Source organism: Grammomys surdaster, unplaced genomic scaffold (genome assembly GCF_004785775.1).
Source record: "Grammomys surdaster isolate TR1022 unplaced genomic scaffold, NIH_TR_1.0 310, whole genome shotgun sequence".
In the NCBI taxonomy this organism is placed as follows: Eukaryota; Metazoa; Chordata; class Mammalia; order Rodentia; family Muridae; genus Grammomys; species Grammomys surdaster.
Genome location: NW_021604729.1, coordinates 1,318,512 through 1,336,554, shown reverse-complemented (window position 1 = coordinate 1,336,554; position 18,043 = coordinate 1,318,512). Strand labels below are relative to the sequence as shown.

At 46.8% G+C, this 18,043-nt stretch overlaps 1 protein-coding gene and 1 long non-coding RNA gene across 2 annotated transcripts in view; one reads left to right on the top strand and one right to left on the bottom strand.

Annotated features, from left to right (window-relative positions):
* Fads2 (fatty acid desaturase 2) overlaps positions 1-13,718 on the bottom strand; it is a 40,345-nt gene extending 26,627 nt beyond the window's left edge. Inside the window, exons 1-2 of the mRNA XM_028777566.1 lie at positions 13,344-13,718; positions 1,745-1,855 (exon numbers count right to left, since the gene is read on the bottom strand). Of these exons, the coding sequence (XP_028633399.1) occupies positions 1,745-1,855; positions 13,344-13,550 (318 nt within the window). The 5' untranslated portion in view covers positions 13,551-13,718. The remainder of the gene's footprint in view (positions 1-1,744; positions 1,856-13,343) is intronic.
* LOC114629515 lies at positions 12,685-15,266 on the top strand. Its single transcript, XR_003712677.1, has 3 exons — positions 12,685-12,772; positions 13,235-13,491; positions 14,876-15,266. It is a non-coding gene; the product is annotated as an uncharacterized LOC114629515 (long non-coding RNA).
* The last annotated feature ends 2,777 nt before the right edge of the window (positions 15,267-18,043 follow it).

Genomic DNA, 18,043 nt, shown 5'->3' with positions numbered 1-18,043 from the left:
TCTCTCTCTCCCTCTCTCTCTCTCTCTCTCTCTCTCTCTCACACACACACACACATACACACACATACACACAGAGTGTAATGCTTTAGTATGTTTACAACTGTGTTAGGCTGCTGGCTGAGTATGTCTGATTGTGTTCTACATATATAACAGACTGTTCAGACTCAAAAAGAAAGAAAGAAAACTTTGGCATATTGGTACACTATGTGTTCTATAGGTTTATGTTAAATGAAGTACGCCCATTATAAAATGATAAATGCTTGCATGAGGCTGTTGGAACGAAACCCATTATTCTGTACAATCAATATATATTAGCTGCCAGATGTTGCATTATACACCTGCAGACCCACACTTGAGAAGGGGAAAGCAGGATGGGGAGTTCAAGGCTAGCCTGGGCTACATGAGACCCTATATAAAACAACAAAGAAAATAAAAACTATGAAAATATATTCAAAAATTTTATAAAGGACAAATACAGTATGATTCCATTTATTTGGTGCCTGGAGGAGGTAAGCACTTAGAGACAACAGAACGGTAGTTAGCTGAGGCTGAAGGGGGTGAGGAGATGGTGTGAAGGGCACAGAAAGTCAGTTGGAGATGATGTAATCGCTGTAGAACTGGAAGGTAGGGATGGTTTCACAGTAGGGCAAATAATATGCATTACACTGAACAGCACACCTCAGAAGAGAGCCCTTTCGTCTTTTACTACCTGACTATGCAGATGCAGATGGGGTCCTACTCATGATGCCAGAGAGGCCTCATGAGTACTGAGCCCAGTGCCCAGGGAGGCAGACGGTCCTCTCTGGAGGACCAACCAAGAATCCAGTCCAGGAAAAAGCCTCTGCCCTGCATGGCTTTGCTGAGGCCCTGAGTAAAGAATTACTCCAGCTCAGGCAGGGAGCAAGAGGGGCTGGCCTGGTCTGGTTTCTAGGAAGCTTCTTTGCCCTGGATGGCAGTCAGAGGTGCCATCTCTCTAGGACAGGCAAGAGTGATGATGGCACCAAAGCCACACACAGTGTGCCTGTTGAAGGGGAAATTGCTTCAGCTCTGATATCGTGGTGTGCCTCCTAGGACTTAAACGTGCCCTACACGATGCCAACAGGCTAAGGACACCAGGATGGGTACTCTCAGCCCTGCTTAGGGCCAGAGAAGCCTAGGCTCCACTAGAAGGGTGACTCTAGTAAAGAAAGGTAAGGATTGAGTGGAGGGAAAAGGAAGGGCTCTCCAAGGTTAGAGAAACTCTAAAGTATGCTGCTCTACACAACTGCATTATGCATGCCAGGTCTGGTGTATTGGCTGCTTCACCACTCTGCCTGGGAGGCCTCAGCCTGGGAGGCCTGGGAGTTCTTTTTGCATACCTTTGAAGAGCAGCACTTAGTGGGGTGTCTGACTCAGTGATAAATAGTCACTCTTTCTCAAAGTGATTCATTCCAAAGCAGCCACACTTATCAATAGTTGATACTGCCTTGCTGCTTCTGCCCTTTCTTAGTAGCACACCAACATGTGGCAGCTTTGTGTAAAGAAGGGGAGGAGCGAAAGGACCAGTTGGGAGAGAGGGAATCAACTAGCTGGTGGCTCTCAGAGAATGCTCTGAGGTCCTCTCTGACCTAGTTCAGGGCCTCCTCCTGGACTGCCTCATAGACTCTCCTGCCACAGCCCTGACAGTGAGGTTCTGGGGAGAAAGTACTATCACCCCTATCATCCAGCCTCATCCCACCCCATTAACATTACAAGTCCCACTCACGCTTTTGCCACGGTCCAGGCTGGGCTCCTCTGGGGCCAGCTCACCAATCAGCAGGGGCTTCAAGAACTTGCCCACAAAATCCAGGTCCAAGTGGAAGGCACGGAAGGCATCCTAGGAAATAGAGAAGCAGGTTGGTAAGGCTGAGCCCCAAATCTCTGCTGGTTCCTCCCACTCTAGGAAAGAGGGCATTTAGCAGAAGCTCTAGCTTCTGCTCAGACACCAAATGGGACTTCCCACCACCCAGTGGCAAATGTTTATTCCAGACTCCGCCCCAGGACATGTCCCCAGTGCAGGACTCCAGCAGCAAATCCTAACCACCCTGAGCCTCTGAACTGGCATCAGGCCTACTGAGCTAGTCAAGGATTTGTGAACAGAAAGGTTTCCAGGAAAAGCAAGTAAGCACAGGACTCAGAGAAGACAGCCCTGGCATGCTCCTGAGCTGAATGTCTTTCCCAGTGCACAATCTACACCACCCACCACTCCAGAGACGTCCTCTTTCACGAGGCCACAATTATCAGTGAGGAGATAGGACTCAACAGAAGGGGTTTAACTCAGTGATAAAATGCTTGCCCAGCATGTGTGAGGCGCCCAGCTCGGTCTCTAACACCTAGAAAATGACTACAGCATGAAAACTATGCTTAGATGGCATGAAACAGTAACAGGAAAAAAAAAAAAGTAACGCGGAATTACGTAAAAGAATTCCTGGAAAACCTGGCACAGAGTGTCGAGACTTAAACTCTTACTGAAGACATGGGCTGCACCTTACTTTATTTTCATTAGTTTGCAAACTTTCCCTAACGTTACTATCACATTCTTCATTTTAATCTCTCTCATTCTGGAGATGAAGTAGAAACATGTTTAATTCTGGCAATACTAGAAAATGCACAGAAGAAGAAAAAAGACAAATAATCATCACGTGGGAAGTTCATCAATGTTAATATTGTAGTGTTCCTGTCAGCTTCTTCTACACACAGTACATATATGACAAAAATTATCTCCACAAAATCAACTCGCTCTTCTAGAGGTGAGTCTGCATCAGGTCCCCAGGATGTCTAACTGGATGCTCCAGTTTCACGTTATTCTGCCTCCCACCACTCATCCAAACTGAAACACTGCAGGATTGAGCTGAACAAGCCATATGGTACCAGGAAAAACAACCAGAGAAATCGACGTAGTGAGGTAGAAAGGTGTGAGCATGGGGACACTGGTCTAAATGGAGACATGTAAACCACATACTTTCACTAGAAGGGTTCCGGTTCGGAGGAAATGTAGAATCTACACAAGAGTTTTGGGAGGTAGACGTGAAAATAAAAAGATTTTTGAACCAATGGGGATTTTTTTTTTTTTAAGGCAGGGTCTCCTATCACCCAGACTGGCCCATAAGCTCATGTGTAGTCAAACATACGTGGTCAAAGAGTTGAACTACTGATCCTCCTGCCTTAGCCTCCCAAGTGCTTGGCTCACAGGCACGCATCACCATGTCTGGTTTATGCAGTGCTGGGGATTGAATCAAGGAGCATGCTAGGCAAATGGTCTACAGGATAAACTACAGCCCCGGCCTCTAATTATTTTTTGTGAATGTGATAGAGGTGTGATTATCACAGAACACTTTTATTCCTGGGAGAAGATGCTGCAACTTTTGATGTTTTACTTAAAAAAAAAAACATTAGATTCATTTATTGTATGTGTATGAGTATTCTGCCTGCATGTATTTATGTACACTGTGTGTGTGTGCCTGGGGCCCAAGAAGGTCAGAAGAGAGTATGTTTTACTTAAAACCTTTTTACATTTATTTATTTATTTATTTATTTATGTGCACACCCAGCAGATGTGGAAGTCAGAGGACAATGAATGAGTTGTCTATTCTCTCCTACCACGACGTGGGGCCCAGGGACTGAAGTCAGGTCGTCAGGCTCGGCATCAGGTGGCTCAACTGATGATTCGTCTTACCCACTCTGGTTTGCTCTTTTGAAATAGTGGATCATGTCACTCATACTGGCCTCAAATTGATGTAGGTTGTCCTGGAAACCCTGATCCTCTTGCCTCTACCTTCTGAGTACTGGGATTGATGGCATGCACCATCAAACAACTTAATTTCAAAAGAAAATTGTCTTCACATAAGGAGAAAGCAAATGAGATTAAACATTACTATTAGAGACTCTTGGTTCAGAAGAGACAGTATTTCTTTATCTTTCAATCTTTACATTGGGAAAGGGGATGGTATCTGTCATAATCCCAGCAAGGCCAGTGATTTGCAAGGTTCATTATATATGAACCTGCAAAGTAACATTTCGTACAAGAGAACAATGGGCAGAGCTTAAAAACAAACCCACAAACAGAATCTCCCCTAGCTGAATAGAAAAGGTGAGATTAAATCAAGGGGTCAGATCAAAACCAAGGGTCTTTTCATAGAGAGAAGCCTGCTGTCCAAGGAGGCTCAGGCAGACAGGGAGGAGGGAGGCCCAGTTCTGTGAGCCCTAGGCTCAGGCTTCTTTACAAAACAACAACAACAAACACATACATACATACACACACACACACACACACACACACACACACACACACACACACACACAGAGCAAAACTCTGAGAAGAAAGTCCAGCAAGAGTTGCCAGTGGCAGGGTCCCCTCACTATAGACAGGAAGTTCCCTCTAAGTTTCCTCTCCACTTGTTGAAAGGTAAAGTTTGGTGGCCAGCAAGTGCATTATTCACCTCAGCTCTTCCTGATCACTCACACCACCTCCTCCTCCATCCAGGATGCCTCCAGCTACCGGCCAATGAGAACCCTGTCACTCCTCAGCCATTTGCACAGGGCTCTGGAGCAGCCTCAGCTCCCTGAAATCAATCAGGTGAGGTACATGGCTACAGGTCAGGCAAAGTCCTTCATCACTTCAAAGTCCCCAGGCAGTGAGGTCTTGAATGTTGGGCGTGCAGCCAGACTGCAATCCAGTCCAACTGCCTCAGGTGGTGGCTTTACCTTACGCCTCTTATCAGTTGCTCCATGGAACCAGCCCATTGTCATGGCTGCCTTAGTAGCTTGCAGAGCGGGCTCTTTAATACATCATGTTTCTTCCCAAACCTGTGCTAGAGCTATGGGCTTTGCTTTAATGTTATCTTCAAGAATTTTTCTTAGTCTCACATCTGAAAACAGCCCTTTTTAGCCTTAAGCTTCCCAGGGACAGTGCTGAACCCCCTTCTTCATACTCATGTCAGGATCGTAAACCAGGAGGCTAGGGATATGGCTTTGTGAATTAAGTGCTTGCCATGAAAATATGAGGACTGGGGAACCCCCAACACTCACATAAAATTCAACCTGCCCGTAATACCAGCACCAAGGAGGTGGAGACAGGATATTCCTATAGCTGTCAGGCTAGCTAGACTGATTCATCAAGATCCAGGCTAAGAGCGGCAGACATCCTGCCTCAGTAAATAAAGTGCACAGAAATAGTAGAAGGTATTTGATACCAACTTCTGGCCTCCACAAGTACATGCACACACATGCAGTCACACATACATGTGAACACAGCACATTTGAACATGCATGAGTGCACACACATATATCACAAACTTCGGATATAACTCCTTTGGGATAGTAATTGCCTGGTGTGCTTGATGCTGTGGGTTAATCCCACATGCATGGCATAAACCAGGTGTGGGGGTAGAAACAGAAGGATCAGAAATTTAAGCTGTTCTCAGCTACAAGGTGAGTTTGAGACCAGCCTGCAATACATGAAATCCTGTCTCAAAAAAAAAAAAACCAAAACAAAACAAAAACAAAAAGCCCACAAAACTGCACAGATTGTGTGGCATATTCATTGTAAATCCTGTCACCTGCCACCTAGAGATGAAAGGACCACATCTAGTCTGTGGTGACTATCCCCACAGCTGCTTCCCAAGACTTCACAAAGCTCAGAGAAGCCCAGGCCCCCGTGGCTGTGAACCTTCTAATCCAGGATATGTTTCCATCCTGTAATCCAGTATAGACGCTGCAGTCTATTATTTGATACAACCCGATCAATACTTCTGGAACATGGGAGCTCTTCATCACTCTGGCATTCACATTCCAGTAGGCCTTCAGGCAGCTGTCACTTCATAGGCAAGGAAGCAAGTCAGGTGGGTGGCCTGTGTCATCAGCCTCTGTTTTCCCAGCTCTGAGAGGTGGGTCATTTTGTTGTTGCCTTTCTTTTGTGTGGTACTAGGAATAGAACCCCAGGCTTTCACATGCTAACTAGCACAATACCATCCTAGCCTTTCAGGTCCTGCTATATGGATGAGAAGAGACTTAGGTTGGTGACCTCACTTGTCCGTGGTCACACCCCAGGAACTGGCTGGGCAGAGCCTGGGCATGATGGCTAACTTTGGATTTTTCTGCTGTTAAGACAAAATGAGTTTTCTCTTCTTTGGGAACTGTTCACTTCAGATGTCACTGCTTCAAGGGGTCATAGCTGTGCCTTGAACACTGTAATTCTGAAGAGCTGTCTGTTTACAGGGATGACAGGTTGCAGCGTAGGCCACAGTGCAAGGCAAGACTGGTCAACCCAAATGATGGTTTGGAACAAGAGTTAGAAGCAGGCTCTCTTTCTCTGACAGGGAGAGAAGCCAAAGTCTTTCTAGGAAGCAAGCCAATGACATGGGAAATGTGGAAGGAGTGACAAACAGGTGCAGGGGACCTGAGCAGATACCCAGTGAGGTCAGGCCCGGACTCGTAAGCACTGCGCTTGCTGTTTGTCCTCAGCTGACATGGCAGTGACTTCTCTAGGCACAGCTTCCCTGCCCCTGCCCCCACTGGGCAGAACTCACTGTTCCTGTCCCTTGCACTGAGCCTAGGGGTACCAAAACCTGTTTCTGACTGTGCCCAGGTTCTTCAGCACAGCAGAGCCATAATAAGCTAGATTTCCACATCTGGGAATTTAGCCCAGGATTTAAGAAGTACAGGTCAATAAATAAGGGTACATAATAATTCATGCAGCAATCCAGGGAAGGTTCTTTGATGATTTCTCAAAGCAGCAAAATAATAAGGAGGGATCTGGGAGTTTACAGGTAGAGATTAAAAAGATGACAGTCACCGGGGATACTGACTTGTGAGTTACTTTCTGCAGCACATAGGTACAGGCAGAGCAGAAAGTAACTGGTCCTGCCCCCTCCAAGGAGAAGAAACTGAGGAGCATTTTGTGGCCCATGAACTCCTTGGCAACACAGGATGAACATCTGCTAACACAGGATGTGTGGATTTCCCTGGCTACACAGGAAGTAAGTCCTCACAGAGGCAGACTGGGCCTGAAAACCTGATGCCATTTCTCCCCTTTCCATTTTCATGGACGTGTGCACATGTTTGTGTGCGTGTGCATGTGCATACTTGTGCATGCACGTGGAGGCCCACAAATGTTGAGAATCATCTTTGATTGCTCCTTCGCTTTATCCATGAAGGCAGGGCTTCCCAGAGTTCACTGGCAGGGTCAGTCTTCCTAGCCAGCTTGTTCTGGGGATCCTACCTGTCTGCATTCAGGGGCTAGAATTACTTATCATCTACTACCCCATCTGGTATGTTATGGGATCTCACTAACAAGCATGTTAACGACTAAGCCATCTCCACAACCCGATTCCATTTGTATTTCATTAGAAACATTACAGGGGGTGCTGGGTCTGGATATGGAGGTTTTCTCCCACCAAACAGCTGTGGGCAGGAATCAGATGGCTCCTACTCAGCTGAGAGAGAACTGCCCTCCAGGCCTAGAAACTTCCAACTCAGGTTCTTTCTATATGCGCCTGCCCTGTCTACAGGGGCACAATTCCATTTTTCCAACTGTTGCTTTTTCACAGGAACAATATAGGAGTGGCTGAAAGATGGAATCCACCTCTGGTCCCCTTTGCCTTTTTCTTTCTTTCTTTCTTTCTTTCTTTCTTTCTTTCTTTCTTTCTTTTCTTTCTTTCTTTCTTTTTTTTTTTTTTTTGATTCTAAGAGGTAAGAAAGCAAGGTAGATGGGCCAAAAAGAATAGACCAAAACCAGGATAGGCTAGAGAACAGGCAGGAGTCTGGAGGTGGAGGATCCAGGTTGAAGCAAGAGAAAATGAGGAAGAGACACAAGTCCAGTAGATGCAGGCCACTGTCTATGAATTATTCATCTTTGTGTTGAGACCCTGATCAGAGCCCAGCTCAGAGCCATGGAGACGCTCAATGAATGTTTCATGAGCTCTTGCTGAAGATGAAAATTCACAAGTGGGCTTGTTTTGTACTGCCTAGATTCCCGAGAAAAGTGCAAACACTGTCTTGGGACATGGGTGACAGTTCTTTGTGCCTACAGAAAATCTAAGACAGAAGAAGCTCTGGGGGACCATCAGGAAATGACTAAAGATATAGAAATAAGAAGAGGAAGATGGAGAGGAGAGGAAGGTGAGGCTGCAAAGCGTGGTGCCAGCAGATCCCTACTATGACTGAACACCACCTGAGCAGGATTTCTGAGCCTCAGGCAAAACAGCGGCAAGGTTGACCTGAGAATTAAATGAGATAGTAATACCAATGCGTCTGTGAACTGTAAAACTTAAATTGTTTATTTTCGGTGACAGAATCTCACTATGGTACCAGGCTGGCCTCAAAACTTGGGGTTCAAATAATCCTCTTGCCCTAGTCTTCTGCGTATCTGGGACTATGAGTACATGCCACTTAGGTGGCTTTTAGTAGTACAAGTGAGGCCAGGGTCTGACTACAGAAGGACCAAGTGACAACTGCTCCATCCTTTTAGGGAAGAAGTGAGCACTTCTGAGGCTTTTTCTTTAGGAACAGAAAATTCTCGACTGATAACCTAGATTGATCTCAAAATGGCCTCCTTGGCTTCTGGCATCACCTTCCAGCCTCTTGTCAGGATATCACATATATCCTTGGAGTGGTAACAGATGAAAGTGCTCTAGGGATCCAGCCTCTGTATGCTGATCAGTCTGTCCCCAAACCTCACAGTCCATCCTCCATCACCCCCTCAGGTTCTTAAAGAGAAGGCAAAGCCCCTAAGGGACAAAGCTCCTTGAGAAACAGCTTGGGGGAGGGAATTCCACATCTTAATGCTCCCTGTGAAGATCTCCTTATTGTCCAAAGCCTTCTGGCGATCTGATCTCAGACAGTTTAAGGAGAAACAGGGAGATGCCAAAGAAAACCTTGGTGCTTACTCCACTGCTCTCCAATTGTCTCCACCGAGTGTGTTCTGTGTCTTATTTGGGAAGACAATAAGCTTTAATGTGGGGACATCAAATGAGCTCACTTTGATTTAACTTCTGTCTCCTTTTCTCTGCAAGTACTTTACATTCTAGCTGTTCCATTCCTCTCATGTCTCAGAACTTTCCATTGTGTCTGCCTGGGGCTCACTGTTTATGACAAACTTTGCCACATGCATCTTATTGGAATGAGTGAGGATGTATCTCCCATGGAGGTGGGGGTGAGGGTGAGGGGTGTCTCCACTTAATGACTCTCTGCATCTAACAAGCCCAGGGATCACATCTGCAGCCTACAGTGACTCCCACCTTACCTTTCCTATCATGGGGCAATTAACATCCCAGACACTAGACTCAGAACCAATGAAAATGACACAGGAAGCAGGGAGACCGGGTTAGCAGGGAAGAGGACTCAGGCCTTCAGAATGTAAGAGCAAGCCATCCAGGTATCTGCTGGGTTAGATCTGAACATAGACATTCAGAGAAAACTGGGTCAGGGAAACTCTAAGAACTTCCAAAACCAAGGATGAAATACATCTGGCTTCTTAAATGAACTATAAAGTTCAGGGCTGTTGTTGGGCTGAGCTTCCACACAAGAAAACCTACTTATTGTACAATATGGAATAATCAGATCAAACCAATCACATTTGTTGTTTTACTTTTCAGGAAACTTTTTGGTAAGAGCCTGGAAATGGAAGGAGCCGTCTGCAATTCACCTAGAGTCATGTACACACCAGCACCCCAAATAGTGGGAAGATCCCCAGATAGGAGCTGGAAAGTCTTCTTGCTGGGAAACGAAGGTCTTCTCTGACTGTGAGAAGGTCCACAAGAGCTAGGACACTCAAGGAATGTGAAAAGCTTTTACTCTCCTAAGGTCTAGTATCACCAGCTCCATGGATGTAAGCAGAGTCCACAAGCAAGGAAAATAGGCTTTAGGCAGTATAAATATGCCAAGTTCTCCTCTATCTGCACTAAAATTGTATCTTGTTCATCAAAGCCTCCAGTCCATTGGTTAGAATGTGGCTACCTAGGCTTTTTTTTTTTTTTTCAAAGAGAAAAGATGTGGAAGAATTGAAACTAGGCCTTCCATTCTGTGCCTGTGCCTGGAGCAGTCCTAAGGCGTCAGTTCTGTACCCAATCCCCCAAAACCCAGAGGAGGCTGGACTCTCAGGAGCTCTAACACGCCCAGGAGTGTAGGATGCTGAAGGAGCATGGTGGCTGCCAGAGTGATGGGTGAGACATGCTGATGCTGGGGCAAAGAATGATACTGACATGTGTGTTTGCTGAGTGTCCTGACAATGGTGACTGGGAAGCTGTATTGGACATATGTTTCCAACCCACCATTGCTTACCTATACCCCTGATGGACAAGCTGCCTTGCCTCAAGTTTTTTAGACTTTGTGGAACAGAGAATCAAGAAAGAGAAGTTATAATGACTCTTGCATTGTTCTTAAATGTGACCAGTTATTCGGACTCAATCATGGATGGTCTAGAAAAACAGTCTTCATTTGGAAGTCTGGTTCTGGACATTTTCTGAGACATATTTGGAAGTTAGCTGCAGTTCTCTATGATGTTATATTAGCAAGAGATAAAGTTGGGGCAGGATATGGATCTCAAACAGCTGTTAGCACATGTGTTAAGGCTCTTTTAATTGTCAAGTTAAAATTACTTTTGTTTCTTCTACAGGATTTAATGTAAGTTGCATTGATTGAACACCTTCTAATTGTGTTAGTGTTTTGAAATCCAGCATGTCAGTTACAGAGGTCTACCAACCAGCTTTTGGTTTATTGCCCTGAGTATCACAGAACCTTGGTATTCTAAAAATAGCCTGCAAGTATTGGAAGAACTGAGTCAGGCTTTAAGCAGAAGCAAGAGGGTAGTGGGCTTGATTATTGCTGGCATAACAGCTTTAATTACATTAATTGCTAGCACCACTGCTTCTGCAACTGCTTTGATACAAGAAGTTAAGACAGCTACTTTTGTTAATCATTTAGCAAAAAGTGTTACTAATGTGTTGAATATACAAGAATACTTAGATAGGCATTTGCAACATCAGATTGATGCTCTTTATCCTATTCAAATTATTGGAAGGAGATTCAGAATTTAAGAGTAAGGAGCCATCTCGAGTGTCATGCCAAATACCATTGGATTCAAGTTAGTTCTAAAATTTACAGTGGTAGTCATTATAATTAGGAAAATATTTAAAGACACTTGCAGTGTATTGGCATAATTCTAACACCTCTCTGAATGTTTTAACTTTACTTAGTGATCTTATGAATTTCAAGAATGCTGCTCTGCTGAGCGTTGATGTAGTAGATACTGCTCATAAAATTACCCATGGCCTGAGGTCAGTATTTCTATTTTGGTCAAGCTTCAAGAATGGCATATATAACTTGATCATGTTAGCCCTTTTTGTCCTAGGAATACTTTTATTCCTGCCCATCGTGTTAAAGCTTGTCTTTAACAACATCAACATGTTGGCAGCCAAAGTACATGGCTTGAAATTGAAAATGGACTCCCAGACAGAGTTATTAACTTAACTGGCTTGCAAGCCAAGGATGGGTAAGATTCTGCACAGAGCCTTACCAACCTAAGACATAAGTGCATTGCTTTTGATGATGCATGTTTCATGACAGGTAAGGAAGGCATTCTTGTCAGAACGACCTAAGACAGGCTCAGTCTTTTTAATGAAATAAAAAATGGGGAGAGGAGGAGAGCCTTTGGGGCTGCTTGGCAAGAATCTGACATGGGTCAAGGACAAGGAAATGGGCTGCTTGGCAGGAATATGACATTGGCCAAGGACAAGGAAGCAGACTTCAGGCAGGAACCTGACATTAGGCTAGAACAAAGAAGTAATTTTAGGCAGGAATCTAAATATTAGGCTAGAACAAAGAAGTAGGCTTCAGACATGAAAATGACTTTGGGCTAGGACAGGGAAGTTGCCTCAGATATTTTGAAACAGTGATCACGGGAGTGTTCCCAGAATTTTATTTATTGCCTTGTTCTTTGACTATTTGTGTTTATTGTCTTGCTTGTTTCTTGACTATTTGCATCTTTTGTATTGCTAGTCTCTCAACTTAGAACTGACCTTAATACTTGCATGTAATTAAAATGGTATAAAAGCAAAAAGGAAGAAGGGGAATGGAATGGGGGGGGTTCTAGGGAGGGGAAATGGGGAAAGGGGATGACATCTGTATTGTAAATAAATAAAATATCCAATAAAAAGAAAAAAAACAGAAAATAAAACAAACAAACAAAAAAGAATTGAAACTAACAAACTTGCACAAGAAAAGCCCACACACAGGTCAGCATCCTGGACTTTGATGTGGAGTGAGTTCTAAGAAGTTTATCCCTCTTCTCAGCCTCTTCCCACTCATCTTTCCCAAGCTCTCTCCAGCTACATCTTTTCCTCTGTTTTCAGCTCACCAAGAAAGGTGCGATTTTTTTCTTTGACTTTATTTCTCCACTTACCCACCCAACTACACCTTTATGGTTGGGGGTGGGGCCAGGTACGATATGGGGTACTGTGCAAATATAGGATAGATACACATTTGGTGTGAATAAGGATAGCCTCAGTTCCACAGAGGCCCCTGAGCCTTCAACAACCTCCAGGAGTTCAAGAAGGGAAGAGTGATCCTGGCAGGATCTAAAAACAGAGAGCTATTGAGTTGAATGTCCGATAGTAACCCCAGAGGCAGATAGACCTGTTGCCAAGCCAGTCTTAGTGCTACTAGATTCACCTTCTAGATCCCCTGCGGACCTGAATTTTGCAAAATCCAGGCTTCCACCAATTCTCCACCAGGATTTCCCAGAAGGCTGGCACTTGGAGTGAGTCGGGATAATCCTCGGGAGCGTGGGAATCTGAACTACTAGGCAGTCTCTGTCTGGGAGCCATTGTGTGGACCTTCACAGACAGGAGTCCAAGCAGGAGCTAGTCCAGGCCAGGAACTAGCTTTCCTTCTCCGCCCCCCGGTCTGGCAGGAGAGTCCCACATATGGCTGCCCGCTCTCAGGCTCCTCTCCGTGGCGCCCAAAGGTGGCCATCTTCCACTTTGGGAGCGCCAAACATGAAGGCCCGAGCGCCCCCTTTGGAGGGTCCCTGGCTCCGGCTGGACCAGCGCACAGCATGCGCTGTGGACATGCACCGGGCAGTTTGCCACTGATGGGACTTCCACAGAGGTGCTAAGGCCTGGTGTCCAAAAGGCTCGGCCCAAGTCTGCCCAGCTGACCCAGAAGAGGACGATTCCGGGAGCGAGATGAAAGCAGTAGGTACACTTTCTTTCCCTGTTAGACGTCCTGCGCTCCATTAAGAACCGGAGATCTGTTTGGCGCCCAGGGACCCCGGGCTCCTGACACCAACCTGCAGCAGACAAGAGTGGCTGGCACCCCCAGACTCTTACCGTAGCATCTTCTCCCGAATAGTGTCCGATGACACGGTGGCCCCCCGGGTGCCGCTGGGACCATTTGGTAACATTGTAGACCTTGCGGTCGATGACGAGCCACCGGTCGGTGCGCAGGTTGTGCTTCTGAATCTCCTCCCAGCGGAAGGTAGGCATCGGAGGCTGGCGCTCGGTGCTCCCCTCTCCCTGGTTACCTCCCTTGCCCATGCTGCCCGTCTACCCGGATGCCCCGTGCGCTACTACGGCCTCCGGGAGCCCGTGGCTCACAGCACCGACGGTCCCTCTCCTGGCCGCAGTGTGCGGTCGGCGCCCTCCTCGCTTTCGGCTTTTGTCTTCTACTCCTCCTCCCACCGCGCCTCCTCCCCTCGCCTTCGCTCCTCCTCGCCTTCACTAGCTAGCCAGTACCCCTGCCTTCCCTCAGGAGTACCCCTGGCTTCCCAGTGCCCCCAAGCGGTCCCCTTCCTTCGCCCACCCTCGGCCCGCCTGCAGTGGACTTTTGCCTCCGGTGAAAACTCCAGGGTAGCTCAGGGCCTCGAGCTACCTCCTCCCCTCACCCCTCTGGCTCCCCCCGCTCTGGGCTCTGCATCCTCCCGAGTTCCCCGCCACCCGGGTTTCCACAGTGATCAGCAGAGCGCCTGCACCAATCAGGGCTCGTCGCCCCGCCTGCCATTGGCCCAGGAGGATCTTTCGAAGGCCAGCGGGCTGGAGCGGCGGGTCCCTGGCTCCCCCTCCCTCGCGCCCGCCCGCATGGAGTTAAGCCCTGCTGGGCGGCCGGCGACGTGTCTGACCTCCTCCTCCCTTCGCTGGCTGGAGCGGGGGAAGCCAGAGTAGCTCTCTGAGGAGCTGGGAGGGAGAATGGGGGCGGCGGCTGGGTTTTTCTTTGCGTGCTTCTGTGCGCGAGCGCGCTCGGCCCGCGCTCCGGGGATTTGCACCTGATGCTCGCACAAAGGAGGCGCAGCTGGCTATAGTGAGCAACGCTCGGCCTCCGGCTGAACAAGGCCCCCTCCTGGGCTATCATGTCATCTCTCCCTGGGACTCAGACTCCTGTATCTCACATTGTCTAGGAGATCCATATTGTTTGTTGCTTTCCTGCAACCTTCCTAGAGAACAGAGCCAGAAGTGGGTCTCTGTTTAACCAGGACTCTGAATCCTTTCATCAGACCATCTTGGAAAAGAACTGCGGAACCTCTGCTTTCTTCCTCGTGCTAAGTGCTGCCCGCGGGGGGTGGGGGGGGTGACTCCTGGGGAGGATGCCAGAATGAACTGGACACTGTTCTTGTCTTCGACTGAGAAAGAGTTCACAAGCCCCAGGTTAGGAAACATGGAAACAATAAAGGCCCAAGATTGATTAGACAGTAGTGCACCAATTGCACGAAATAAAGACTGATACCAAGGAAGAAGGAAGAAGGGCCCTGTTCACTAAAGTCTCACCACAATCCTATGATATTGTTATAGCTAATTTGTCTGAGGTTAAGGGAGATAAAATGATCAAAACGCACATGCTTACTAGACCTGTTTGGTCTCTTCCACAGTCCTTTCCAGACCCTGAGCTCTCTAGCTCCTCATGACACTGGTCTAAAGAAGTACCTGGAGCAGGGGGTAATGCCATTCCCACAGTCCCTCCCATGATATGCACATCTCATTCTGTCCTGGCATCCATCAGGAGCATCCTTTCTTCATTCCGAAAACTCCAGACTCAAGGAGTGTGAGTGAAGCTTCTTTGGCTTAGAGGAGAGGAAACAAGCATCCAACCTGTATGGCCTGCCCAAAAGATAAGAGCGAATGAAGTAGGTGTGGTGGCCATGTCCATACTGGCAACAGTCAGAAACCTGAGGCAGGATCTTGCCAGGAGTCCAAGGCTGGCCTGGGCTGCAAAGCAAGATCCTATAGGAGGATGGGACACAACTCTGCGTAAGGAGCAAGACTGGCTTTTGTTCACGTTAAAGATGTAATATAATAAAGTCAAGAAAGCTGTTTTGTATTTGCTTGTTTGTTTTCAAAAGATGGATTACCACAATACACAAATTGCTTTAATGAAAATTTTTAGAGTTTTAAAGCTCAGAGGAATGAATAACAGTTAAAAGGGATCTCCAATAAATGTCTGAAAGGCTGAAAAAAGACCATGTGAGAGGCCCCAAGAATGGGCTATAGCAGACTGCAATGAAGACAGGGATAAATGGACAGCTTAGCCAGGGCTGGGATGAGTAACATCCCCACATGCCTAATGGTAGACAAGGACTGAAGGCTTTGCAGTGGAGAAGAGTATTACAAATCCACCAACCAAAGGTGTACTCTGATGGAACCTGCGGTATGCAGAGAACTGCAGGGCTTGGAGCTGCACCAACCAGAAGAGTATTCACCGAATGTTCTAGCCCCTGAGCTAGATTCCTAGCATGGTGGTGCACACATAAAATTCTAGACTCAAGAGGTAAAGGCAGGATGACCGGAAGTTCAAGTTTATCTTTTCTACAGAGTAGGTTCAAGGTGGGAGGAAAGATTGAAGAGACAATATGGTGCTTAAATCCATGGATTACTGTTTCAGAGGACCTAATTTGATTTCCAGCACCCTTGTTGGCTTTCTCACAAGTACCTGTAATTCCAGCTCCAGGGGATTCAACACCCTCTTCTGGCATCCTTGGGTACCTGTACTCACATGCACACACCCACACACAGACACACATAATTAAAATAGTTTTTTTGTTTTTGTTTTCCCAAAGAAAGAAAACTACAGAGGCAGCTTGGGGCCTAAAAGGGATGCAGGCAAAGTCAAGGGAACAGCTGGGTAAGCTCAGTGTTCTTGGGGAGGGGACAAGAGCCAGGATTAGGTAATAGCTATAGGAGGCTGACAGCACACCAGATGTGACCTGGCATTGTCCTCTGCCCTCTTCCTGTTCCTTTTGGACTGACTGTTCTTCCTGCTTGAATGGGCTGCTGTGGCCATTTACTCAGAGAAAACCTTCAATATCCAACCTACTCTAGAACCACTTTGGAAAGGGGGCTATCTCAGACACAGAGGGGCGCAGTTCCTTTGACTTCTGCTTGTCCCTCATATTCTGGCTCCCTAAACCTCCAGCAGCACCAAGAACTGCAGTTTCCTGGGACCCCACCAGGACGTCACTGTGATTATTGATCTTTATCAGGAACAAGAGATCAGCTTGGGTGGCATGGAGCCCAGACTCTCCCAGCACTCCAAATGGGCAAAAGACCAGGCCCAGTCCTCACGTGTGTGAGGAGACAGAGCCTGTAGAGAGGGCTCTCATACACATGGTTCTTACTGAATAGGTGAGAACAGATGTCCTTCTTGCCCTTCAAGGACACTCTGGTGGCTGCTGGAGACAGTTGCTCCATAGAAGGAAGAGGATAGTTGCTCAGGGTTTAGAGAAAGAGGCTCACATCCTTCAACCACCCTGCATGTTGTAGGGTGTTAGGGAGGAACAGAAGATATGGGACCTTGTGAGGAAATCCAGTAAAGAGAAAACTTAGAGGAGATAGCATTCTGCTGTCTTTCATCTCTTCTTTCCATTGTTGGTCAATATGGCCACAGCACCTCAATCTTTAAAATTCTCCCTCACGCTGCCTGTTTCTCATGTCCTCAACCCTAAACTCTAAAAGCTCATTTATTATCAGATCTGCTGACTAGTCAGCTCATGTTTGCTTTACTTCCTATCTCCCTTTACCTCTCAGGTCATTGCACACTTTTCAATTCTAAAATATGCTGGTCAGCTTCCAGTGACAGTAACAAACACCATCAGATCGACCTAAACCTGGAAATGGTTTGTCTGGACTCACAGTTTAAGAAGCTTCAGGCCATGTCAGTTGATCTTGTTGTTTGAGGTTTAACAACAGGACAGAACATGTGCAAGAGGGAGATAAAGGTTAGGAAGGGTTCTAGGGCTGAGAGATGGCCCAGTCCATAAAGTGCCTGTCACACAAGCGTAAGGACATGAGCTCAGATCCCCAGCACCCACATGGAAGCTGGGGTAATGGTGCATGTCTGCAACCCTACTTCTGGGGTTAGGAGCGGAGAGGAAGACCTCCAGAGCTGGGTCGCAGTCTACCCAGTTGGTGAGTTCAGGATTCAGTGAGAGGCTCTGTCTTAAAAGATAAACTGGAGAGCCATAGTAAAGGATACCTGGTGCTAATCTCTGTTCTCCATATGCATGCTCACACACACATACATGCATGCACATGTGCACCTACCTAGACACATGCACTCTGACACAGAGGGGGGGGAGAGGGAGAAGGAGAGGGAGAGGGAGAGGGAGAGGGAGAGATAATCTGAAGATAGTTCCATTAGGCTTCACTTCTTAAAGGCTTCACTGTCTCCCAATGGTGTCACATTAGGCATTTTGAGTTTGAGGTCGGCCTGGACTGCAAGAAATTATCTCAATGTTGGGTATGCTACCACACACCTTAATCCTAGGACTCAGGAGACAAAAGCAGGCAGACAGATAGATCCCTGTGAGCTGACAGGTGATAACACTCAGGATTTGGGGAAGAAGTGACTTTATTTTTATGTAAATTATAGTGGGGGGATGCTCTGTTCTCACACAACAAAAAAAGATACACCTCTTAGTCTGAAGATTGTCATGGTACCAATAGATGCTATGCAACCTTCCAAGGGAGGGAAGCAACAACAGCTGCAACGCCTATGAGCCAGTGGTTGTCTAATACAAGCTAGTTAGCCCTGAAACCATACA